The sequence below is a fragment of the Ruditapes philippinarum genome, unplaced genomic scaffold (genome assembly GCF_026571515.1).
Source record: "Ruditapes philippinarum isolate M1 unplaced genomic scaffold, ASM2657151v2 ctg217_1_1_1_1, whole genome shotgun sequence".
Classification (NCBI taxonomy): domain Eukaryota; kingdom Metazoa; phylum Mollusca; class Bivalvia; order Venerida; family Veneridae; genus Ruditapes; species Ruditapes philippinarum.
The window spans coordinates 214368-242124 of record NW_026860741.1 but is presented as its reverse complement, the minus strand read 5'-3'; the positions used below and the strand labels follow the sequence as shown (position 1 = coordinate 242124).

Below are 27757 nucleotides of genomic sequence, written 5' to 3'. Positions count from 1 at the left end.
ATAGAACTATTAATATGAACCTTCTACGATTACAAGCCGGAAAAGATTATATGATCAACATTATAAAGTATGATTTCAGTACAGCGGTTTGGTAAAATAATATAAACATACATTACCGTTCAATCATAGAATTTCTGGTATTTGATGGATATAATATGCTTGTTTGCCTTCGCTTCAATTTATGACAGATAGTTTGTTTGATTTGATTTCGTTGCCAATCATATACAGTTAAATATCAATAAACCATAGCAATTGTATAATACTGGAAATATTGGAACTGTTTTCTGTCTTTTTTCCTTTTTAATGCACATTTCTAATGATGTGTATTAAACAAGTAACTTATGTTTTCATTGTCACATTTTTTCGGAATAAAACTTCGGTAAGTTATTTTTGTTGGTGTTCATTTTATGATACTTTCCTGTTTATTATTGCTAGATACACAACGTAACTTATTTATTTGTATATAGTTTATTTGTATTCACTGTAATAACTGCATTTTATTTACTAATAAAGTAATGTAGTTGACTAATGTTTCAAACAAACGAAAACATGACAGTCAAGAACTTTTGAGTCAATTAATTTAAAAGATGATTTATCAACTTTAACTCACAAATCGATAAAATAATTCAGATTTAAGAATAATTAGTATCTTAAGAACAATCCTTCTACCATTATCAGAGAAGACAATCGGTTTAACCATATCATGTTTTCAAGTTAAAAACAGATGAAACAATATAAAAGAAGCAATGATTGTTTTTATGAAAATAAAGAGGTATAATGAATTCTACCTTTGATCACAATTATAACAGTTGCTTTATTTTCCAAGTTTATCTGTCAGTGACGAAGCATGTGTGTCATTAATTTTTCAAGAACAAATGGTCAAAATAAAATTGATTGACATATCATGTCACATAATCAAATTTTGAATGCTTTTTGTTCTATAGGAAAAAATAATATAACTATTAAATGATTCAGCGGAACACTCTTTTATTAGACATTGATGTGACATAGAATGCAGAATTGTGTAGCAATCCTGTACCATTTTTATATTGGTTCATCAAATGCATATATGCGCTTTAGAGATGATATGTTTGATGTTAAGGACATCAGGACTGTAAGAAAAAACATATAGTTCTTAATCATTATCAAAATCATTTGAATTTAAATTATACGTGTATCCATAAATGTACAAATATATACAGCAATACATTTAACACTGTGAACAGACAAGCTGCATGCAAAACGAGATGCAAAATAGTAGTCTTTCTTGTTGGATTGTCGTTGACGGTAGGTATTTTCTCTCTCCCCCCCCCCTTCCATTTTTAATTCCCCCCCCCACCTTTTCACCAGTACAGCCCTTTTCCCTTTAATTCCCTTATGGGCCTGTTTTTGTTTATATTATTTCACATTACATGTCCCGCTCCTTTCGCCCTTGTGTCCACTCCAAGTACTTGTTTGGTGCCCTCTGGGTGTCCTGCTTGAGTGTGTCCGGGGGTGGCATCCTGTGAACGTTGCCTTTGCCTTGTTGATCTTTATTCTTGTTATTTTGTAACTCTTTGTAAAGGTATCTTTGATATCTTTAAGTATTCATTATTTCTATGTTTCACTAAGATAAGTTTGTTCTAATAACACCACTGTTATTTTAATTGCTTCCCTTGAATCTTCCCTTTTCCAGACTGTTATTTTATCGACATTTACTTTACATTTACATATTGCTATCTAATAGTGTTTTTCCAAAACATATAATTTGTATTTACGGAATACAATAATTACATTTATATTCTATGAATATTAGAAATATTTAGTTATACAATGTTAATCATGCAAAACATTTGTCTCGAATAGATCAAATATCATGTCTCATTATCATTAGACTGAAAGAAAGATGTAGTGATGTGAGATTTTTATGATAAAAAACCTCAGTGTACTCGTTATATTTAGGAAAAATGATTTCAATTCTGAGTGCATTGTTGTAGAATAATGCATGGTTTGAGTTCAAATGTGTAGTAATATAATCACGAAGGCCGATAGAATTATTTACAAAACATTTAACGTAAAAACGTCCATTATTATACAATAATGCACGAAGATTTAATATCTTATCTATTTCCATTCTAACACGTCAAGAAAAAATATAATTATTACTATATATTTTGACTTTTTGTTTGGTGGTTAAATTTGTTTTCGCCTCAGGGTTTCCAATAGAAACGTTCTTTAAAGGCTGTTCCAGTGTGTTAAAAAAATTTGTCGTTAAATCTACTGTGTGTCGAAACATTTTGAGAATAACGAATTTTTAAAACGTCGATAAAACTTTGTATGTTAATTGTTTTCACTATACATTTTTCAAAGCGAAATACAAGGTATTAATAGTGGAATAATTGTGAAATTTAACTCGTTCGCGACATTGAAATAGCGTTCTTGATTTGATTGTTTAGGCACGTGCTGTTTGGCGCTACATTGTGACGTCACGTTAACAACCTTTTAAACGTCTGTACAGCGTAAACGACTGAATTCAAGATATTGGTGTTTGGTTTAATTTTCTAAGTGAGACCATTTCCTTTCACTCTAGATAGTTTTCACAACAAAATTAGACAAAAAATTGATTTTTATTTATCAAACTTTTCAAACAAAATGGCGCCATCAATGTGTCGGTTTTAATATACATATGGAGGTAATAAGAAAGGCGAGTGCATTGTTGTAGAATAAAGGAAGCTTCTGACCATCTTTGTTTATATAGAATAAAATCTGATTGTGTTAGAATACGTAATAAAGATCGAGAAAATATAAATACTGAAACTTTTATTAAATGTGTCTGGGAAAAACATTTACATGTACCACTCATAATATTATAAATGGCTTTACCCATTTTTTTTATCTAAAACGAAGACCGGTACATCTTTTAATTTTGAGAAAACCATCATTTTCTTAATGAAAACTGACTGAATAACGAACAGTACTGTCTATGTTATGATGGTACGGACGTGCCGTCTTGGTCTACAGTATTACATTAGTCGAAGATGTGGTCACTAGCAGGGTTCAAATATATCTTTATATGCAGTTTTAATGTAGCACAAATATATGAAAATCATAATAAACAATTTAGATTATTGAATGTTTTAATTGAAAATTATTGTAATTTTATGATTTAAAACTGATGTTAGATTTGGTAAAAGGCTTTTAATACAATTAGACTTTGTTAACTTATACTGATCACATGATTTATTAAGGAAATTATCATTCGTATTAAGTCAACAATAAATATTTGAACTACTGCATACACAACGTTTAGTTTTTGTATGGGATTAAATTATCATTTAACCAAATTTATCATGTATACTTTTTTCTTTTAAACAAAAACTGAAGAATAGTTAATTCAACTACTAGCATGTGCGTATGCGATGCATATGAAAATTAGTAAACACGTTTCAATAATCAAAAGTCTTATATCGAATAATTAAGTTCGGTAGTCTGACTTCAGTTGCAGCGACTAGTATCAAAATAAGTATGCCTCTTTTGCTTGATTGACAGCGTTTTTCTCTCAAAAGCTTTTATTATATCCAAAGTGCAATTAGTTTTTTGAATATGTTTCATTTTTAATATTTCATTTCAGGTGTGCACTACAAAGTGATTAATAAAAAAACCCGAATAGCGCGATAAGTTGGCGGATAAAATATTTTCATTTGAATATGTTTGCATCGCGATATTCGCCAGTTCGCTATTCATTGTTCGCGACATTTCATTTTTGATAATCAAATACCCTCATACCAATCGGAATGATCGGCTATTATGACCGACGAAAAGGCCCGAGAAATTGCTACCGCTCTTTCACAAAATCTGATTATATTCCATAAGGGGCGTCGAGCTTCGGCGCGGACGCCAATGACAACGATTCATCATAAATGGACAAATCTGGTATCTAATTTACAAATGTATAGCTATGGTTTAATCTTTTAGGAATAGTAGCTCCGTTTATCTTAAACCTAAATATCAAATGATTTTTTTTCAGATGTTCTAGCATTAGTCAAAGTAGCGTAGACAAATAAGGTATCCGAGACGTGATTGAGGCCATTGTTTGTTGTTGTCATTTTTATCGATCATTTGTGCTATAAGGAATACTCCCGTCTTACAAACTGTGATTTTGAATTTACGGTTACAAGTGTGTTGAAAGAAAAGCTAGCAGTTGGACATAATGAATGTGGAACGACTGATTTAAGAAACACAAATGGATTTGATATAAATATCTACAGAACAGTGCATTAAATGTAAACATTTGCAAAGGAACAGTACATTTAACAACAGAAAGGTAATCCTAAATAATTCTGAGTAATTTTGAATTCATTTTAGATTTTAAGATACAGCTCAAGTTTGATAATTGATCAGTCATTACCTAAGAGGAATGAGCTTTATTTATAGTGTTGCTTAAACAGGGTTCGATATTCATCATTTATAATTATTTAATTGAGAGGAGTACTTTTCAATTTTTTTATAGATATGCAAAAAGAGACATAACGTTTTTTATGCGAGCTTGTTTTCTTTTGTAGGTAATACATGTATAACATTTACACAGATTTAATTAAGTGCCCATTGTAGTTTGTATTTAATGATGTGATTTGCAATACCCGTTTCTTTATTGTTATATCATAACACTTACATAATTCAATTATAATTATAAGCAAATAATCGACACTGGTACAATTTTATATTATATACAAAACACTTCATTATAATTATTTATTATATATTTAACATGTCTATATCTACCCACATAAAATATACCTGATCTCTATTTTCGTTCCCTTATTGAACGAACACGTATCGTTTGTTGTAAATAGCCACATCAATAATAAACCGTATGTTTTCCTGATTTTCTTTATGATATACAAAATGGTTGTGTAGCCTGTACCAGACAACAACAACAAAAACAACAATTTTATGTACACATTTCATGTGAAACTTCCATATACAAAATGATTGATAGCTGCTGATGGAATAATTCTTTTTTATAAAGTATCAACAGCACTGTAGTTTAATTAAAATTGATTGCATGCTGAATGTCTGGTTTTCAATTTAATACAGAGTAATATTTCTGTTCCATACAAAATTAAATGCTTTAGACTGTAATGAACTCTGCATAATGAGGATTGTTTCCTACTGAATTTATCTATACATGATATTTATTTGAATGGGAACTTTAAATAATTCATGTTAAAATTTACATTTTAAAGTTGTGTCTATGTATAGAGATGGTATGTTAAAAGTATCTGATTAAAGGGGTAGTCCCTTGATAGCATTGAGGACTAGAACATATTTGCGAAAATCGCAGGCAATAAAACACATATTCAAAAGACCCTGTTTCTTTGACTCGTACGTTTTATGTCTTGGAAATACATGTATATTTGTGGATTAAACACCCTTCTTATTATATCTCCACTGACCCATGTTTTTATTCCAGCTTCTGATTGGTTCACTTAAATTTATTCTGTTTGGATTATCGTGCAATTAAACATCCCATTTTGAAAATATTTTTAATCAAGAAATGATCTTCGATATCTTTGAAATGTATTGCAAAACAATGAGAACTGTGCCTATATACAACTTCTAAATCCATGTCTCTCCATAATTGAATAATGTGTCTGCAAAACATTTCTACATAAGCTGTTTAATTGCATCCGGGATTCAATCTTACCTTTGTGTATATGTTTTCTTCTGATGTTTTGAATAATTTTGTTTTCAGTAATTCTGACTTCAAGAATACAAAAATAAACACTTAAATCATGTGTTTGATAATCTCCATATGTCTGCTCCCAGGAATCAGAGTAGTGTTTTATATTTTAGTTACGTGCAGTTTAATTTAATGCTTCTTTCGTTTGTCTGTCTGAAGTCACGTGTGCTTTAAAAAACGTTATTTCTGACGGACGTTGAAATCACTTAGTAGATGAGGCAACACTATACACTGCGCAAGACCAAGTCTTTTCCTATGATGTCACGATCACACGTAGATAGCGAAACTGAAAAAAATTGATTCGTGATTATTGTCGAGACATTAACCGGTCCGATGTTTCCTTTTTATCAATATTTTTTCTCAATAATTACCATAGCAAGACAAATAATATGAAGTACACGTTATGCACGAATTCATACATCCAAGGTTAAGAGCATATCCACATAATATTTCCCCCTTTGCTTTACTACAAAGATCATTGCCATCATATATTTGTTTTATATCAAAGTTTTTTATAGAATGTAATGAAAACTTTTTTTATTATTATATATTGTTTTTAAATGTAGTTTAAATGTAGTTGAATTATAGTTTTTCATCGATAGACTTCTTAACGAGATTGAACAAAGAAAAACATATATTTCATGCATATTTATAATCATACGAATATCTACGTGAAGGCAGTGATTTTAGCAGGGTCAAATGTGAGTGAGAAACTAGAAGTAATGTATATCCATTTATTATTTAACTGGTAAGTAAATCGAAATTCCGGGTAACCTACTTAAAAACCCAATTAATTGCATCACCGTATAACAATATGGTAATACAATATTCCAGGGTAAAACAATGTTTACAAGGTCAGATTATTGAGTTGGTTAAAACAATATGACAATGTTTTAATCTGCTAGTGACAACATGACATTGTTCATATTACATAATAATCATTTGTAAAGTAATGTTGATCAATATTATAGTGCTCATAAGTTGGTTATATAATAAAGTAATTACTTACACGTATCATTGGAAACATTTGTCGGCTTTATTATCCTGTAGCTTACTCCCGCAACAATTTCTAACAGAAACTTAAATCGCCCGTTTAGAAAGGAAGAGGATTAGATAAGTAAACCAGTGGTCATTAAGGGTCATTGGGTCGATGTTTGGGCGAGGCATTTTTTCTCCATGACAAATGGCATGGGACTATTAGTGTTATGGATATTTGCTTTCTTACTCTAGTTCAGGGAAATTGGACAAGCTATCCAGAAAAGTCTGTTAGGTGGATCGACCGCCGACATAATATCGAACATGGTTTAAGAACACAGAAGAACAAAATGAGACTATCCTTGCATGTTGTAGAAAACGTATAGTTCTATATCGCATATTAGCTTATTGGGGCATCTTTAATCTTTGAACATTTATATAGACATTTCGAAGTATTTGGAAAGAAAAACAATATATATTTGGCATACGAATTGACTAAATTTTAGTCAAAATTAATAACTATATAAGACTTCATGAAAGATCCTGGATAAGTACTGTCCTCTAGACTTTAAACGATCAATTTAAAACGTCATTACGAATCTTTGTTCATTAAATTAACGTTGTTTTGTTTTGTTTTTTTGTTAATCTTGTTTTTTTTATTGTTTCAAGTATTCAAAGAAAAAATCGATCATTAAAAGGATGGCGATGTATCTGATTTTAAAGTTTTCCTTTTCATAAAGAAAGCCCAACGCATTTTATTTTTTTAAATGTGAGTCTGCTTAAAGGAAACTTTGATTTTATATACAATAACATTTATAACTTTACGGTCATTATTTACATATCTGTGGTTTTGACCTATATCGAGTGAAACCTGTAGTGTGATACTCTTTTCTAGCTGACTACATAATAATTAATTATAGTTTTCTGTCTTATTGTATGTTGAAATAAATTGTCTGGTCAAAATTCATAATTATACACATCATTCAGTTAATGTTTTGATTAAGTACGTATTGTCAATCTCAAAGGTAATTGTGGAGGAAATATTTTACCTTACAAAGGCCAATGGAAGCTATGGAGTGAACCGTTGAAGGAACACGTGTACACTAGTCTAATGTTTACATGCATAAATATTTGGAAGGACGGAAGGAAAATTCACAAGTGTAGTGAAACAACAATTGCAAATAAAGTTGTATGAAGTATACAGACAACACGCATACGGTTTCCAATCTTTCAAGGACTTGTCTTTTTCATTCATCACTGAAACAAAATACCAATTAATGCAATTTAGTAATTCCCTTTAGATGTTTCTGTATTAAATTTCAAGTTTGGCCTACATTATTGGGAAATGATGAAGTTGTTAAGATTAATCGTGATTTAGAACGGAAAATTAGTTTCAAATTGCGTTTCATTTACAGCAATTGTCGATGCCATTCATCCTCATTTGATTCAATTAATGTTAAAAAATTGACAACAATTTCCAGCAGATATGTTATCCGCTGGAGATAATTTAAAATTTTCGGTTTTTTACTATTTTCTTCTGACATTCATTTCAGTAAAAACCAATTTTGTTCAACTATATTTTTGGTTCAGGAAAATTCTTGAAAAAAATACAAGAAATGTATTATCTGATGAAATATTATCTGCTTACATAAACGTTGGTCTTTACTGTCAATATTTAATTTTCCTTTTAACGTTTCATTAACAATTCATTGAGTATTAAAGTATTTACGCATTATTATAAGAGTAATTATAAATGTTTGAAAAGAAAAAAAGTATAATTTAAGTGGGACAAGATTTTCCTAATTGTCAAGTTCATGCAAGTGTCAAAAGTGAACACAGCTTTACTTAATATACCTTAGTTCACATTATTTATTAAAGTTTACTTTACATGGACATTAATGGTCGAGGCACTTGAATAAATTCATCGTGCGTCTAACATTAAAACAAGTTATCAATAAATCTATAATTTCAATTCATAAGAACTTCATAACTGGATGAAATCTGACCAACCTAGATGTTAATTGTAACACAAAAATCGATTAAGTGTAAATGACCGCTATTGACAGAATGTTGAACAAAACAGTATTATTGTGATAACAAACATGGTAATAATGGTAATAATGCGAAAACAGTGATTTACCATTAACAGATAAATTTGTAGCAAACTAAATGACTTTGTTTCCTGTATGAACATTGTTTTTGTTTGGCTTAGTTTCTTTGAAAGATTCATAAGCACCCAGTATCAGAGGGATTCTCTTTACGGATTGAGGCAACAGAACTGCAGCCACTGTTATACCCTGCGAGATCGTAAGAGGCGACATAAAGGGTTTGAATTACTGTAGTCTATTAATCTCTTAGTTCCAGCAGGTGAAGTGGTTTCGACCATTGATGTTGCTTTAAGTATGTAACATCCGCTCCATGTGACCTAAATGTGTTAGTGAACAGTAAAATAAAAAAGATTAAGCCGGCTGTATAATTTGAATATCTTGTAATGCATTCAATTATGTTTATTAAAGTAAGTAGTATTTTGAGTTAATTTAACTAACTTATCTTTTTTGCCGATGCTGTTATTGCTGCTTAGAAAGTGACACAACCAAATATCACTGGTGAAACAAAACACAACTTCCTTGTGTAATCGATTTTTATTGTTTTTTCTCCTTTTCTATGTTTTTAATTGTTGTCGGAAAAAAATATTATGGCCAGACGCTATTTCATAAAGATTGAAACAGCACAAAAACATGTTAAGAATTCTGGAGAAATTTTATAATGATTTATTATAGTTTGGTTGACTACGCCATAAATTTAATCATGTGAATGTATAAATAAAAGAAAAAAATAAGTTTTTAGGTCCATCAATATCTAGAAAAGATGACATTAGATTTACCTTTTTTAAAATTATTGTATGAATTGTAAAGATATGATATAAAAATGTTATCGGAGAAAGGCAGTATATCTTTAATGCGCATAATGGTAATTTTTAAACACTACAAATTGAGTATTTTCCAAACGTAATCATGCAGTACAGGACAGTTATTTTTCATTTTGTTTATAAGATATGATGAATAAAGCATCGATGTGACAACATAACATATTACACTGTAAACGTACCTTTATTTGATGTGAAGATAAGTTTATAACTTAAAATCATTTAATACCATTATTCATCTGTTGTATTAAAAAGCTTCTTCTTTGCACCAGATCCCATAACATTTCTTTGTTTTTGGTGCATTCAAACTTAAAGTCAAAACGGCACTGTTAAAGGTCATAGGGCGACTTCTAGGCTAAGAAAGACCTCAGATCCCCTTTGCATTTAATTAAGTCTAAGCCCACACGGGCGCCTTAGTAGAATCATCAACCGTCTGTAAATAGGTAGGTTCCTTACGTGGAAGAGTATTAGTTCGTTTATAATAAAACAATTAAAACTGATAAGTTTATCAATAGTTAATTGATAATTCTGTAATAATAATATACCTAAAAATTCTCGTTTGAACAGACAACGATATGTTATTAACAATTAAGACTTTTTCATCTTTAGATATCTTAAAAAACATCGCAAAGAATACAAAAAATATGAACTCTTCTATTCAGAAAATAGTAAAGTAGTTTGAATACTCCTTGTTTGTTCTAAGAATAAGTAATCATTTTCACATGTTGTTTAATTGATCCACGATCTCTATTTGGTAGAATTAATAGAAATAAGATAGGATGCCTTTTCTCTTTTATGTTCTATTCTTGAACAAAAGATTCATTTGATATTTCCTAGGGGAACCGTGAATTTATTTCACGTCTTATTCTGCAGACACTCCTGAAGGCGGTTTAATTTTATATTTGCTCTACATTTAAAGGAGGGGTTTGCGTTTTGAACCTCTTGAATTGCTGTATGTATTAAACATGCACAATTTTCAAATCATTGCAATAAAAATAAAGTATGCCATTTACCTGTCCCACCGCCGTTGATGATTATATCAAATAAATGTAGTAGTAAATTTATTCTTACAATAAATATATATTGTATATATCTATACCAGTACATGTACACGGATAAAAACATTGATGAAAAGGGCCTTGTCGTCTTTCTAATGATAATTCATTATTCAGAAGTCTTTAAATGTATTTCGCATCACGCGTTTTGTCAGAAACAGTCCAAATCATCTCAATATGCGATGTTAACTTACAGTAGGGTGAACGTTTCGGTTGTCTAAAATAGCGTTTTTTGTGCGTGCGTTTTTCGTTTATCGTGCGTGCGTATATCGTGCAACGTGCGTTTGATAAAACGCTTTCTCAAGCGTGCATCGTTTACAAGCGTTTAACGTTTATCGTTTTTCGTGTATCGTTTTTCGTTTATCGTGCGTTTGAAAGCGTGCGTTTGTTATCCCCAGAAACGTTTAGCGTGCGTCTGCGTTCGTCTAAACGTTTAAGTACCATGTTTTGCGTCTGTTACTATTGAGAAGTTAAAAATATCTTAAATAGAGCTAAAGTTGTTAAAAAATATATGATTACGATATTTTATTAAACGTTTAGAAACGTTTTTATTTTGCGTGCGTTTTAGCGTGCGTATATCGTTTAGCGTATTTCGTTTAGCGTATATCGTTTTGCGTGCGTCTGCGTATTTCGTTTGGTAAAGCGTGCGTGTAACGTTCGTTCGTATAGCGTGTAACGTGCGTGCGTATTTTCCATAGCGTCCGTTTTCGTGTAAACGGCAACGCTCACCCTACTGTAGCCTGCACATTTTGATTGTTTTGAGTTGTAATAAAAAGAACAGACAATACAGTATTTCAATGATGTAAATGGTTGAAACAACAGTAAAAACATCTTTTTGTTGTTGTTGTTTCCAGCTTTTCAGCTTTCCACAACAGTTATTTTACACAAATTGCAGAATGCATGCGTAGGCGACGCGCATTAACATTGATATCCCTTCATTATATTGATTCACCCTTTGCATTGTTAACACAATTAGCGATAATCTTATCATGTGAGTTTCTATGCAATGTCTTATGTCGCAGTTACTTTAATTATCTTTTAATTAATTTTAGTGAAAGCATCCTTGCCTGAAAGGCAAGTTTTGTTGACAATGGTTGGCCATAAACGTAAGTTACGTAGATAAGGAAAATGAAATATAACAATGTGTGAAATAACAAAGATTGGATGTTAAGTGGTTTTTCTATAAATACTCTTTCATTGACATGTTTCGATATTTTTATTGCACATTTTCTTTTGAATATAAGTATTTCAACAGATGAAATGAACTTGCGGTATGCTCCTGTTTGGAAAGGATCTGATCCTGACTGATTTTAAATTAAACGGAATTAACAATTAAACTTTGTTACAACACGAATGCAATAGGAATAATGCTGAAAAGTCCCTAATATATCATGAAATAATAGTATAGCTTCAAATATATATAAAGACGTGCGAGTGATTCAGGATTGGTTGATAATGATGTATTACGCTACGGGTGACAAATCAATAACAAAGTAAAGACTAGAACTAGCAGAATGAGGTATATTAGGAATTATTTCCCGGTATACATATAGAATAGAACTATTGATCTGACCATTATACGATTACAAGCCGGAAACAATTATATGATCAACATAATAAAGTATGATTTCAATACAGCTGTATGGTAAAATGTTATAAACATCCATTACTGTTCAATTATAACATGGGTTTGGACTTGAGTAATTTCTTGCATTTGGTGGATAAAATATGCTTGTGTGCCTTCGCTAATATTTATTATAATTGTTTGATTTCGTTTCCAATCATATACATTTAAACATCAATAAACTATAGCAATTGTATAATACTGGAACATTTGGGACTGTTTTCTGTCTTCTTTCCTTTTTAATGCACATTTCTATTGCTGTAAATTGAACAAGTTACTTGTGTTTCCATTGTCATATTTTTAGTCGGAATAAAACTGTTAACTTCGATAGTTATTTTTGTTGGTATTTTTATGATACTTATATTTGACATGCTTGCTTATTATTGCTAGATACACAGCGTCACTAAGTCTTATTTGTATATAGTTTAATTTGTATCCACTGTAATAACTGCATTTTATTTAAATAATGTAGTTGGCTAATGTTTCAAACAAACGAAAACATAATGAGAACTTTTGAGTCAATAAAAGATCATCTTATCAACTTTAGCTCACAAATCAATAAAATACTTAATCAGATTTAAGTATAATTAGTATCTTCAGAATAATCATCCTACCTATATCAGAAAAGACAATCGATTAAACTATATCTTGTTTTCAAGTGAGAAACAGTTGGTAATGATTGTAATGAATTCAACATTTGATCACAGTTACAACAGTTGCTTCAATTTTTAAGTTTATCTGTCAGTGATGTGTGTCATTTAATTTTCAAAAACAAATGGCTAAAATTACACTGATCGACATAATTATCATGTCACATAACATATAGGTTCATCATATGCATATGTGCGCTTCAGATATGATATGTTTGATTATAGTCTAATCGTAAGATATTCAGGACTGTAAGAACAACATTCTTAATCATTATCAAAATGAATTTTAATGATAAGTGTATCCGTAAATGTACAAATATATACAGAAATACATTTAACACTGTGAACAGAAAATCTGCATGCAAAATGAGACGCAAAATAGTTATCTATGTAACTCATTGCTAGGTTCCATTGATAAGGCGAGTATTCATTATTTCTATGTTTCACTATGATAAGTTTGTCCTTGAGAAATAATATAATAACATCAATGTTATTTTAATTGCTTCCCTTGAATCTTACCTTTTCCAGACTGTTTCATCGACATTTACATATTGCTATCTAATAGTGTTTTTCCAAAACATATCAATAGTTTTTACGGAATACAATAATTACATTAATTTTATGTTCTATGAATATTAGTCTAAGAAATATTTAGTAATACAATGTTAATCATGCAAAACATTATGTCTAGAATAAATCAAATATCATCATTAGACTGGAAGAAAGATGTAGTGAGACTTTAATGATAAAGAACCTCAGTGTACTCGTAATATTTAGGAAATAGCTATCAATTCTGAGTGCATTGTTATAGAATAATGCACGGTTTGAGTTCAGATGCGTAGTAATATAATCACGAAGGCCGGTAGGATTAATAACAAAGCATTTGAACGAAAAAACGTGCATTATTATACATAAATGCACGAAGAATTAATATCTATTTCCATTCTAACACGTCAAGAAAAATATAATAATTAATATATAGTTGGAATTTATGTTTGGTGATTAAATTTGTTTTCGCCTAAGAGTTTCCAATAGAAACGTTCTTTAAAGGCTGTTCAAGTGGGTTAAATAAACTGTTGTGAAATCTACCGAGTGTAGAAACATTTTGAGAATAACAAATTTTGAAAATGTCGATAAAACTTTGTTTGTTTATTTTTTTCCACTTTATATTTTCAAGCGAAATACAAAATATTAATACATGTAATAGTGAAGTTATTGTGAAATTTAACTCGTTTGCGACATTGAAATAGCGTTCTTGATTTGATTGTTTTGGCACGTCCTGTTTGGCGCTACATTGTGACGTCACGTAAACAACCTTTTAAACGTCTGTACAGCGTTAACGACTGAGTAAAAGATATTGGTGTTCGGTTTAATTTTCTTAGTGAGACCATTTTCTTTCACTCTAGATAGTTTTCACGACAAAATTAGACAAAAAATTGATTTTTATCAAACAAAATGGCGCCGTCAATGTGTCGGTCTTAAAATACACAGGGAGGTAATAAGAACGGCGAGTGCATTGTTGCAGAATAATGCACGCTTCTGGCCTTCTTTGTTTAAATAGAAAAAATCCGATAGTGTTACGTAATAAAGATCGAGAAAATGTAAATACTGATACTTTTATCAAATATGTCTGGGAAAAAATAACATTTACCACGCATAATATAATAGACTTACTCATTTTTCAATCAAAACAGAAGACCGGTACATCTTTTAATTTTGATAAAACCTTCATTTTCTGAATGAAAACTGAATGAATATCGAACAGTACTGTCTATGTTATGATGGCACGGTAGTGTCGGCTTATCTTGGTCTACAGTATTACATTAGTCGAAGATGTGGTCACTACCAGGGTTCAGATATATCTTTATATGCAGTTTTAATGTAGCACAAAGGTATGGTGATCATAATAAACAATTTAGATTATAGAGTGTTTAAATTGAAAATTAATGTAAATTTATGATTTAAAACAGATGCTGAGATTTGGTTTAAGGCTTTTAATACAATAAGACTCATGTTTAACTTATATTATCTTTCTAAGCGACGCAAAGATTAAAGACATTTCAATTTAGCTGACATGAAATAAATGTTGTATATTATTGATCACATGGTTTATCAAGGACATTTTCATTCTTAATAAGTCAACTATAAATATTTGAACTACTACATACGCGACATGAAGTTTTTGTATGGGATTAAATTATTATTTCACCAAATTTATGATGTATGCTATTTTTATTAAACTAAAACAAACAAAAATTGAAGGAAAGTTAATTCACCTACCAGCATGTGCGTATGCGATGCAAATGAAAATTAGTTAGCACGTTGCAATGATCAAAGTCTTACATCGAATAAGCGAAAAGCTACAATTTAGGTTCGGTAGTCTGACTTCAGTTGCACCGACTAATATCAAAATAAGTATACCTCCTTAGCTTGATTGATAGCGTTTTTCTCACAAAAGCTTTTCTGTTGACAATGTCTGACCATTAACGAGTCCAGAAAGGAACTAAGTGATGTATTGATTTAAACAGGACGCTTTCTTTCACGTTTCCTGATAAAATGATTGAGTTTCTTGGAATTACGTAATATATATATATTTTTAATATACATTTGTTTTTTGTTTTTGTTTTTTTTTAGTTTTGCTCCTGGAAGATATAAACTTGATTTTGAATGATATATTAGTAATACAAACTAACAGATAATTATGTGCATATGAGCTATGTTGATAATGCCATATCTGAGATGATATAACATAGTTTGGGGTCCTTGTATTGAACCAAAACACAATTCTATCAGCCTCTTAAATGCGACAGTGCTTTGTGCTTAAAACTTATTATGTTTTAGCATCGGATAAATTAATAACAAAACAAACAAGAAAAAAAACGTTAAGCTTCACACTTTCAGAAAACGAAATACAAAACGAACAATTGTTTCAAGCTAATTCACAATTATTTATCACGCTTAGGGCGACAAGTCAATAACTGTGTGAAGGAAATGGAACCAAAGTATCTTAGTGATAATATTTTTTTTCCTATAAGCATATATGACAAGGAGCTATTGATTTGGGCATTAAATGATAACAAGTTCGACACAATTATATAAACAACGAAACAAATTGATGGTTATGATACAAACGTATTGTAAAATGTAATAATTATAATGCATTATCATTCAAACATTGAATTGAATGTGTACTCTGTTGTAGTTATACTCGTAGTATTTGTTTGTGTTTTCACTTGATTTTGTAACAAATCATTATTAGAAGAATTTCCTTCCAGTTAAGTATCATTATTCTTCATGATTTTATAACGAAGTGGCAAAGAAATTAGAAACTTCAATAAAAGCTTTCGTATAATTAACTGTCCATGAAATTTTCCAATATACTTTACAACAAAGTTGTTCTTTGTGGATCATGCCTACGGTTTTTGTATGTTATTGTGGCATTGTGAATCAAGTATTTAATTTTCAAAAAGATTACTCTTTGTGTTGAAAGAAAACAACCTAGTATTTTAAAGTAATCAGTATTGTCTAAAGATTTTTGGTCATGCAAAATTTAAATAAAAGATATCCGATTACATTGTAATTTAAGGGTCGACAAAATTTGTATGACTACAGTTGTTTAGGTTTAAATTACATGTTTATGCCAAATTCCTATTAAAACTTGAAGTCCCAATTGCAAATTTTGATGATGCCGTAATAAACAGAATTGAGTTCATTCATTTTCAATTTAATCTTTAAAGTGACTCTGACATGTGTAATTTATTTCATCGTGCAAGTTAAAAGACATTTAACTAAATCATTTAATCACATTTTTCCACTTCTATGACATATTACAAAAATCTGAAAACAAAGTGGTCCCTCGGAAGCATTAGTTATAATTCTGTACATAAGGGATAATGAATAAGTACAGCATCAGTCAGGCTTGACTGGTACTTTATTCTCAAAACTTAATAGTTAATAGTGCTGGCATCAATGATCCCGAAGGACCAGGAAAAGTCAGTTATTGAAGTTTTTGACACAAAGTAAGACAAGTATATGTTTGTTTTTTTACATGTTTGTCATATGCAGTATGTTAAAAATATTGCATTTTAATATGTGTCTGAATTTCATTTCTTTTCAAATTTGGTCGCGTTTGAATTATCAAACATCATATAAGCAAAAGATTAATTGTTTTAATTAACATTCCTTTTCAATTGCATGAAATCAAAGACTGTTTTCGTTTAATGTTATAACCCTAGGAAATTTGTGAACAAACGTAGCTAATGTATATATGTAACTGCACGAAAAATGTCAATTAACAGCGCTTCTTAAAAACAAAAAAGGAAAAATGTTGCAGGAAATTAAGTTGGATGCAAGCTGAAGTTAGGCGTTCAGATAAATACAACCTAATTAAGTCTACAACTAGATCATCAACGTAAGTATTGATCTAGGCTGTCCACTAGAATTGTCACACGAGATATTTATGTATGGTTGGAAATATTGACTAAAATGCCTTTACTCGCTAACTGCGATACAACAGTATCAGCTCTGATGCCGATAACTTGCTAATGCAAAAGTGACGGATATTTTATATTTTGCAAAAGGTATAATTACAAAGCAATTGTGTAAGGATAAAGTCGTGTATGTGTTAAGGATACTGTGCATTTTCCTATTAAGTGAGCAATTTTAAATACTTAACAAATATAACAACGGAATAAGATCTTGAAAGTCTAGTTATTGAAAGGATTATGCATGTTTTCATCTGTGTACAAATTATCAAATTAAATTAAAACTATCAAAGGCGGATTGAATAACGCGCTTGCAGTAAATCTGTTTTTACAATATGTCTGATGTGTGGATTTATTTTAGCTTATATTAAATAAATAGATGAATATGCAGTTGAAACATACATGTACATAGTGTGTTGATTTACGCGTATAAATTCCCACAGCCAGTGATTATTGCAGTATAAGATTACAATAAGTAACGTTGATGAATGAAGGCATTTAGTTTTATATGAGCACTTTCAAAAAAGCATCACATATTGTTTTACAAGTTCTTGTAGAAAGTAAAATAAGAAACATATGTGCTGTTAAATTATCAATTGTGTATAAAATCGTTTAATTAGCCCGTGAGGTAAGTAAAATATCCGTTCATTTCAATGTAGGTTGTGTGTTATGTCGATTTCAAGATCAAAAGCAAAAGCACTAAAAATTTGAGAAAGTATGCAGTAACAATAAAATGCGTTAAAAATTAATCTACAAATCGTTAGTTCATTATAACTAACTTCTTCTGAAAACGAGCAGGAAATTTATGAACATTTATTCGATTTGATAAAGTTGGTTAAATATCAAATGCAGTGTATTCTTCTTGTCTAGTATTCTTATTTGCTGCCAAACCAGGAATCTGTACATTTACGAAATCTCGTGTACACACATGTTTTTTTAGAAAAATGTTTGTAATAAAATGACGAAACGTATAATACTATGTGTCTTAACATATTTTATTAAAACACACAGATTGGTTACCGATTGTAATTCAAGACACTCCTTACGATTTTTTTAACTAAGAGAAGAAAATCTCAATTATTTGCTTTCTGTAAACCAAAGAGACATTTGAGAATACCGTTTTCTCTTTGGAAGATAATACTCGACTGTCTTTTTAAATTCAGAGAAAGAAATAACCATGGAAAATAACTATTGTTAATTAGACTTATTTCGAGAGTTTTTTTGTCCAGCTAATATGTAGTCAACTCGATAAACTAACAATGAAAATGAAACAGTGTGGCTGACTTTTGCAAAGAAAGATTTTATTAGTCCAGATCTTTTACTGCCTTATGGCAAAGTTACCCTTTGTCATTTTTTATTTAATCTGATTCTGTTCACAACCTGCTTTGGTTAAGGTCCTGTTTTATAACTGCATACAGCCGATTCTTCTATTGAAGCAATTAGGTATTGATTTGAAATAAAACTCAGCTTCATCCCTTTGCTTACTCGTGAATATGAAATGTTGTTTTATATAAACTTGTTTGCGATGAGAATCATTTGATGTTGACAGTGTATGTTTTAAGAGATAACTTCATGTGGTTATATACGATAATACTATGTTATAAACTGGTAGATACTAATGAAGAATAAAAATGAACCGGGCATTGCTAGAGTCAAAGCATATTTAATATTAATGCTAAGTTCTAACTTAAAAATCGATCAAACTTGATTCAAATATACCGAATATACCGAAGAGAACGTTCAATATGCAAAATGTTCAAGTATGTAATATTTATCTAATATAAAATTGATCAAGGAATTCCAACTGAGCGTTTTGATTTAGATGAGAAAACAATTGATTTATATAGAATAGCGGCCTGTGAGAACATTGTGACGAAAGCTTAATTGTGGTATTGATTGCCTATATTGTATGTTGTTGAAAAGATAAAAACTAAAACAGCTATAAAGTAGGAGTAAAAACATATAATAGAAACAAATCTGTCTTAAAGTTATTCAATATCGTTTATTATCCTGGAAAAGCAGATGTTATGCGATTTAAACTTCATGAATATAAAATATTCTGACATATTGAGTTCTTTCTTGATCTCTAGCAAATGGAACTTTGTTTTGTAATGTTAAGAACAATCGAGTGTTATTTCATTTTTATTCTATTTATAGATATTTCAAAGCAATAAAATGAAAACTAAAGGAGATGTTTCAACCGGAAATGAAGTTCCTAATTGTACGTACTCCCGCCTTAAAGCAGAAAAGCAGACAAAGGAGAAGGCTGATAATCTCCTACCTGAAAGCAATGGATCTGCAGAAACACAGAAACTGGTTGACAATTTCGTTCAAGTAAGTCTTTCTTAATTATCTAAAACAAAAGATTGTTTTAGTTATGATTATGTAATTGTAATTCTGGCCATGTTTATAAAGTCAGTCTCTAATGCTTTTGTGTTGTTTCTATTGTAATGCATTCGATCTGTGTTTATGCAGGCACAATTTGGCATTCATTTCATGACCGAGATTGCGATAAATTCATTTTTTGCTACACTCCTGATTGCTGTTATTGACATTGTCTTTGCAAGAAGCTTTAATTACGTATAATTTGGTATTTTTTCCACGACAGGAGGTTATACAGAAAGCAAGAACCGAATATTTACGACAATGTGATAATTGTAATGACGTAAAAGACACTATGTCACGTGATTCGAAAAGTGGAAAACGCCGACCAGGTAGTGTTTTTCTTTCTTTTTTATTACTTCGTATTCAGTAATTTACTTATTAACAATGTTTCTACAATTGATTAGAGTGCATGTTGGATATAAAAAACTTAGACATACATTGTATGTATTTGATATCGATTGCAGAATTAAAAAGATTTTGTTGGAGAAAAGCTATTGCTGTCCATCATTTTACTAGTCTCTCAAAATACTTTATTCTGTCGTATCTATAAATCCTCTAAACAGACTTTCAGAGAATCGGAATAGAAATTGCAATTTGTTTCAATTATCTGCGTCATAGAACTGAATCAGCATACTCGGGAATGTTATTAACTCTCTAATTTAAACAAATAACATGACAAATAACTAAGAAGTATGCCCTGTAATTTAGTTTTTGCTTTTTATTAGCAAAGGTTAATGTTGCACGAGATATAGTGTATTATTTCATCTAGTCTATCGAAAATAACAGCTAAAAGCTTTTAAAGTTTATGATACGTGTCACAAAAATTACATTATGTTAGGCAATTGAAGATTTGGTTTTGATTATTAAAAAGTTTTTTAAAAATCATGTTATATTTGTGATCAAACACATGTACAACACAATATTTAGCAATATTAAGTTGTGATGTGTTACGACTGCTATGAAATTTATATTAATGTTCTTATTCTTTCATATGTTCACCGTTTCTCTGTACTCCGTTGTCACATAATCATTGTTTGTGCTGCGTTGGGCCTTTCAAAAATAGCCCTAAATTTTTTTATGATGTTACATTTTCAGTCGTTGATAATTGTTCAAATTTTCTTATGTTTTAGGCATTTTGGTGTCTTCTATTTAACGTGTATTTAAGTTGTTGTTTAAAGTATTCCTACTTGAATACTTTATAACCATCCCAAGAATATGTTACTTGCCTTTTAAATGTGTCTTTTAACATCTACTCTGTATGTGATCTGTAGGCAAACAATTTTAATGGTAACCGCAGAATGAACACATCTGCAGATATGTCTTTATTCTAATTCCATAATCGAACACGTGGATTATAATGTCGTTAGATACGTCCAGTACGATTGCTGTTTTTTTCTCCATCCACAGAAAAGTCCTTGGGTTCTTTTCAATGCACAGTTCTGTTATTAAGAAACAAAGCCATGATACGTAAATATGAGAAAGGAATGTCACGACGCAACATTAAGTACTAACATTTATAACGAATGTTCCTTTGACGTCGTGTTATGTTTATAGACCAATAAGAAGACAATAAATTCTTTAGAAAATACTTAAACATACCATTTTGAGGATATTTTCTTCATTGCATAAAAGGCATAAAAGGCACATAGAAAATCTTTTATTTACTATGTGCACACGCGATAGCTAGAGTGTATTACGCGGCCACTCAATACCTATTGTGTGTGCATGTAATAGTTACATGGTCGAGAAACTGCTTTTACGTGCTCGTTAATAGTTGTTTCGTGGCCATGTTATACCTACCGCATGCGCACGCAGTAAATAAAATATTTCCCATGTCCTCCTTCCTCAACCGTACGTTTTTTGTATACGTAATAATACATATATATATCTTTTTGTTACAGAAAAAGAAAACGGTACTGTTGGTCCGGTGAGTATTCTATTTGCAGTTTATTTATTTCATTTTTGTTTGTATCATTGTTGATGTGATACATTTTAGCCATTCGCACCTCTTTTGAATTTCCTATTGTTTTAAATGTGATAAATAAATCATTATTGTTACAGTATTATTCATAGTTCATTTTGTCTATCATGTTTTGAAAGACGCGTAATTTAATTGTGTGCACTGATAATACCTTTAGAAAAAAAAATCGTTCTTCGATAGTGGTACAGTAGTCAAATTATAATACCGCTGGAAGTTCATATACATTCAGGGGTTAAAGGTCAAATTCATTTCATTTCTAATCTTTCAAGCAATGTTGTGTAATAATGTCTTTAAAATATATTTTATCGTGTAGATGTTTTAACTCACACGTGCTTAAAGAACAGTTTGAAGTTTTCCATATTAAATTTGTCTTACAAAAGTCAAACCATGCAATATATTCCATGTTTATGAATATACTTATTCATGAATATTTAATTTCAAACTAAAATATAATCCCATAAAAAAAAATATTTTTTCACGATTCCATTTGTGTGAAATCTTGTGAACAAATCAATGTTCTATCGTATATGAAATAACGCCTTCGTTCAAATTAACTATTAGAAATAAGACCTCTGACATAAGACCTTGATTTATCACAATTGTTGACATATGACCGTGACATAATAAGACACAACTAGTTTTCAATATTCCATTTCTTTTCACGACCTTTTCTATAGATATCAAATGATGATTATTCTCCTATAATATGGGCTATTTTAGTCCAACGGTTCTCTCATGACATGTAACTACATTTTTCTATGATATACGTATACTGTTCCATTGGTGTTTGACAGTTATTTGTAATTGCTTCTTAACGATTGATGATGATGATGATGATGATGATAATTATGATGATGATGATGATGATGATGATGATGATAATGCTGCTGCTGCTGCTGCTGATGATGATGATGATGATGATGATGATGATGATGATGATGACAACGATAAAGATTAAACAAGCATCTATACAATAGTCTCAATACTTTACAAATATTAAATATAGGCGGCATATGGTGACTTAAAACATTTATTTGTTATTAGCATACTTGAGTTAATTCTACAATATAACACTATCATACACAGTTGTATTTTTAATCGAATTTTATAATTCATACTTTTCTCGAAATCTAGCAAAGATGTATAAAGTACAACATCGACAACTCGAGTTATTCTCATTATTCACCAGGCATGAATGTCATCATTGTTAACTCATTTGTCTTTGCCCTTTTGACAAGCTGAATCTCATTACAGGAAAAAGCATCGAAAAAATCCGGCAAAGACAAGCCAAAACATCGTCACCATTACAAATACTCTGATCCCGTGGATGAAAAAGAAATATCTGGTGAGTTTACAGATTTCAAGAATTTTATATTCAAATATAAAGGATACAAAGTACATGTTAAAACCGATTAATCTGTTGAGAAGCGCGCTCCGGTGAAAGTATGAAAATAATATGTTAAGGAAATGGTTGGCCACGAAATTTTGAATAGTTGATTTCATTCAATACTATAAATGTTTGATTTGATAAAGATATGCATCAAGATATGAAAATAATAATAATGAGTTAGAGAGGTGAATTGCCTATGTAGTCTTAGATAATTGATTTTAATGAAAAGATGTTTGATTTTATTTAGATTTGCATAACCGGAAAAAATTCTCTGGCAAAAATGCATGTGTATATTTGCTTCAATTAAACGTCAAAATATAAATTCCTAAATTGTATGTTGGTTAAGGATAACGCTTTGATTGTGTTAGTAATTTCAGACCTTTAAATACAGAACGAGAAAAGAGAAAACATTATTCAATGAAATAATAAAAAATAACTATCAAGACAAAAATGACTCTTTGTCACATTACATATTTATTTTAATTCTCTCCTGTCACGAACGACATCTAATAAAAGTGAAGCTGTGAGAACTATGTGTTTTATTGCCATTTGAAGGAAACTTCGTGATAAAATGTGTGTAATATCAATATTGCTAATGTTTCAAATGTATTCTAAATCACGAGACAGGCTGTTCAAATCTTAATTACATTTCTAGATTATAAGTTGCATATTTGCCCAAACCAATTCTGTTGCACCAATACTTTTGCAAGTTAATGGAATATTTCAAATAGCATGGTATTTGACAAGTAAGCATGTTAATGTGATACTGTACTGATAGAAAAATAGTGTCCATGTTTCAATGTCTTTCCACTTCAAAATACAATGGCAACAGCATTCATTTGTTTCCGTTTTGTTTTGAGTTAAGTTATTTAAAACAAACTGTTTAGAACATTTGATATCAATAATGAAACTCACAAACAAATGTGGTTTATTTACAATGAATTCAAATATTGTTCCATCAAAACAATTTACAAGCAGTTATTCTAAAATTGTATTACAATTACGTATAAAGAGGTACATGTAATTAAGAGATCAATGCAATGTTAAGAAATACTATTAGAAATGTTCATGCAGAGCCTAAAAAGACAACAAAACAATACTAAAACAGAGAAAAGAAGAATAAAACAAGAGTATATTCAATTGTTTTAGTGTTGTTTTTTTCTTGTCCTTAGAATATGAGCAACAGGATAAAGATTCTCTACTCCAATGGAACCCAAATTTCGGAGCCGTATCCACAGATGCCAGAAAGAACTCGACTACCGGAAGCGGATTTCACAACAGAGTGGTAGCAGCGTTTCGTCGACTCCTTGGCTGCTGTTTTGGAAAAACTTAGCATAGTGTTTTAAAAGTGTATCAAATCATGTTGTACAAATGAAATCCCTATTTTTAGATATATATTTTATATAAGGAGCTAACCCTTATACCTTTACCCTGTGGTTGTATTGATGTATGTATATCTGACTGCTGACATGTGTTTGTATCAACTAATTGGTTAATGTTATTTTTTCTGATCATGTTGTGAAAGGTTGCATCATTTATGCATATATATTCAAGTCGTGTTCGTATTTGTGAGTAGAGTAAAACCTAAAGAATACCTTCAAAACATTAAATTCATTAGCTAAAATCATTTTTAATTAATTTTGAGAAAATATAATTTCATCTTTTAGAGTTACGGTTAATAACGCGATCAGTAAAGCAATTGCAATTTTGAAACAAGACTTTAAACAGATCTTGATCATCATATTTTAACGAGTTGATTAGAATCCAAGCTATTGATGCTTCCAGAGTTTTTAAAAATATTTTTGGAATACTATTTACATCAAGAAGAGAGTTAGCAAATCAATTTAACTATGTATTTGATCACCATTGTGAGCACTAGAACGTTAAGCATTCAATGTTAATGACATGAAACTGAACGTTAACTTAATACCGTTAGTGCACAAATTGTCAGTTGTCGTAGGATTTTTGGTAAGTTTTTTGTTCGGTGCGCTGTTGTGTCTGTGCGTCTGGATTATTGGCAGAAGCTGCATTATGTCACCGTTGGTCTGCCTTGTTATTCTGTGTTCTCTGTTTATAAATTTAAGAATTACATTTCGGCTCCTCTGGCATGTGTCCTCTGGCATGTAAAAATAATCGTATTTAAAAATAAAGTCATGAATAGTAATGTTTGAGTCCACCTTGTTCCCCATCTGATCCTCATTAACTAAACAAATTTTGAGTGTTAAGATATGTACATATTTTAGCAAATAAAACATTTTGAAACTGCTCACATGTGTCTTAATATATCGTTTGGGTTACTTTATAACTGTACAGCAATTACTTGAAATAAATCATCTCTTTTATCCACGTATAACCTGTAGGTGTTACATAATATTAGTAATTTATTTGGTTTGTCAATCAATTATCGCTTAATTGTTTAAGAATTCCATAAAGTTTCTTTCAGTCAATTATACTTTAGTGTCATAAAAATAGAATGTGTTTAACCTAAGTATGGCTCGAATATATGACTCCTTGGTTGAGGCAGAACGGCAGACAATTTGCCACCACTTCTCTAAGAAATAAGTCAGACAAGTAAAATTGTTTCAATTTGTCGTGAATTCGTATGAATCTCTGTTATAATGACGAATATTCAATCTTTTCGTATGATTATTGTTCACGTTCTTTTTCACTGAGACGTATTTCATAAATCAAATATAATAATCTATAATCAAACAGTATTATACCCTTCGCAAATATTTGCCCTTGTAGTGACTACTTAGTTAGCCCAAAATATTAAACGAGCCGGTCTCTGGCTCTGGTCCCCTTAAAATGCTTGCGATCTGGCTGATAAATAATATCTAAATACTACGAATCAAAAACGAAAATCTACTTTTATCTGCGCATCAATAAAATGATAGTTACATAAATAACATAAAGTATCATCTTAACTTCATCATTTGGCCAGATTTGTCTGACCATTGCAATCAAATTGCACCCTTGTCGAGAACTAAAAATGATGCCATACAATGTACGTGATATTGTTGTTTAACTCTTTTTCTAAAGATTAAATGGCAACACATGATTTGCTGTCAGAGGCAGTCATACAATGTACATAATGTTGACAATTTGACAGGAAGTAAGGCAATTCTCGATTTCCCATTTTGTTGATTCAACGACATCGGCATGCTGTCTACAGTTTAAAAGCAAACGCGTGATTTACGGTAAAAGTTCCTTTTACAGACATAAATAATAGTGTACTATTACTGATATTTCAGGAATCAGATCAAATATGACGATTTATTATATGACTGTGACGTTTTAAATACACATACATATACTTACGATATCACTACAGTGAATGTATATAAGTTTGCTTACAACACTTTATTGGTGATGTAAATTGTCAAGTATTATATAAAACTGTCCATAAACAAAATCTAGGTAAGGTAAAATAACAAATTGTAATTGAGTTGAACATTTATCAACAAAAAAAGTGTTTGATTTGGTTTGGTTTGTTTTTTCTGCGTACCAACACATTTTCGGTCACCTGGCGCCGAAACAAGAATGGTGAGCTTTGCTAACAAATGGTGTTACAAATATTATAAAGAGACTCGAGGTGGTCAAAACAACCTTACCTGCTCGGGTAAAGAAGTAATTTAAGCTACAAATGTTTGTCTATTAAAAAAGTAATAATATATGTTTTAGTAAAAACACTATACATTAAGCTGTCTTTAGAACAGAAAACTCTGTATACCAGTAGCTGGGAGTTCCCTTTGGGAGTAACAAGAAAACAAGAATTGCAGTTTCGATTGAATGGAACTATTTTGAGAAAGATAATAAAATATGCGATATGTCTTACACAACCTAGCTGTATGTAACATTTATGTTTTAAATATATGATTGCGATGGACCTAACAAAAGTGACACTTATAGTAAATGCAGAGATTATAGTCTTATAAAGATGTCGCAAGGTTCCTGACCACTGTACAGTCGTGAATATTTCACTTTTGTTAATGCTCCAGAGGGCACTTTACGTGGACACTGTTGTTGATTTGATTGATTCTATTCATTAGAGGATACTGAAACGTGTTAACATCTTTCATTCGTAATCCTCTTCTCGGCACCACAGTTAGCAGTATTTATTATTCATCGAATCAAAACTCGTAACAGAAAAGAAAAATACGCAAATGTTACGTATTTCTACGCGCAATGCGAGAAAATTGATCAACCACATGCAAAGAAATTAGTAATTACTAGTTAAGTTATACAGAAAAGTCAGTTAGGTGGTTCGATCGTTGAGATATGATAAAAATGTGTTTTATTAGTCGCGAAAACCAGGGAAAAAACTTCTTACAAACACATGTGAAACATGTGTCTTTTTGGAGATGCGTAAACGTGATTGTGATTTATTTCAAATGTTTTAATAGATAAATCACATTCCTCTCAAAAGCCGCATTCTGAATCACGTATTGTTCTTTATAACTGTGTGTAACTTTCAGATAATATATATAATTAGTCATTTTTTACAATAAGGTCATGATAGGGAATAAACTATTGTTTGGTTGTACCTTATATATAGCGAAAGT

General features: G+C 30.5%; 1 protein-coding gene across 1 annotated transcript; it reads left to right on the top strand.

The window, feature by feature from the left end:
- Window positions 1-336: 336 nt before the first annotated feature.
- LOC132713230 (uncharacterized) lies at window positions 337-25459 on the top strand. Its single transcript, XM_060695718.1, has 6 exons — window positions 337-379; window positions 19594-19770; window positions 20045-20150; window positions 21723-21748; window positions 23057-23147; window positions 24365-25459. The coding sequence occupies exons 2-6, from the start codon at window positions 19612-19614 to the stop codon at window positions 24523-24525; spliced, it is 543 nt and encodes a 180-aa protein (XP_060551701.1). The 5' UTR covers window positions 337-379; window positions 19594-19611; the 3' UTR covers window positions 24526-25459.
- Window positions 25460-27757: the final 2298 nt, after the last annotated feature.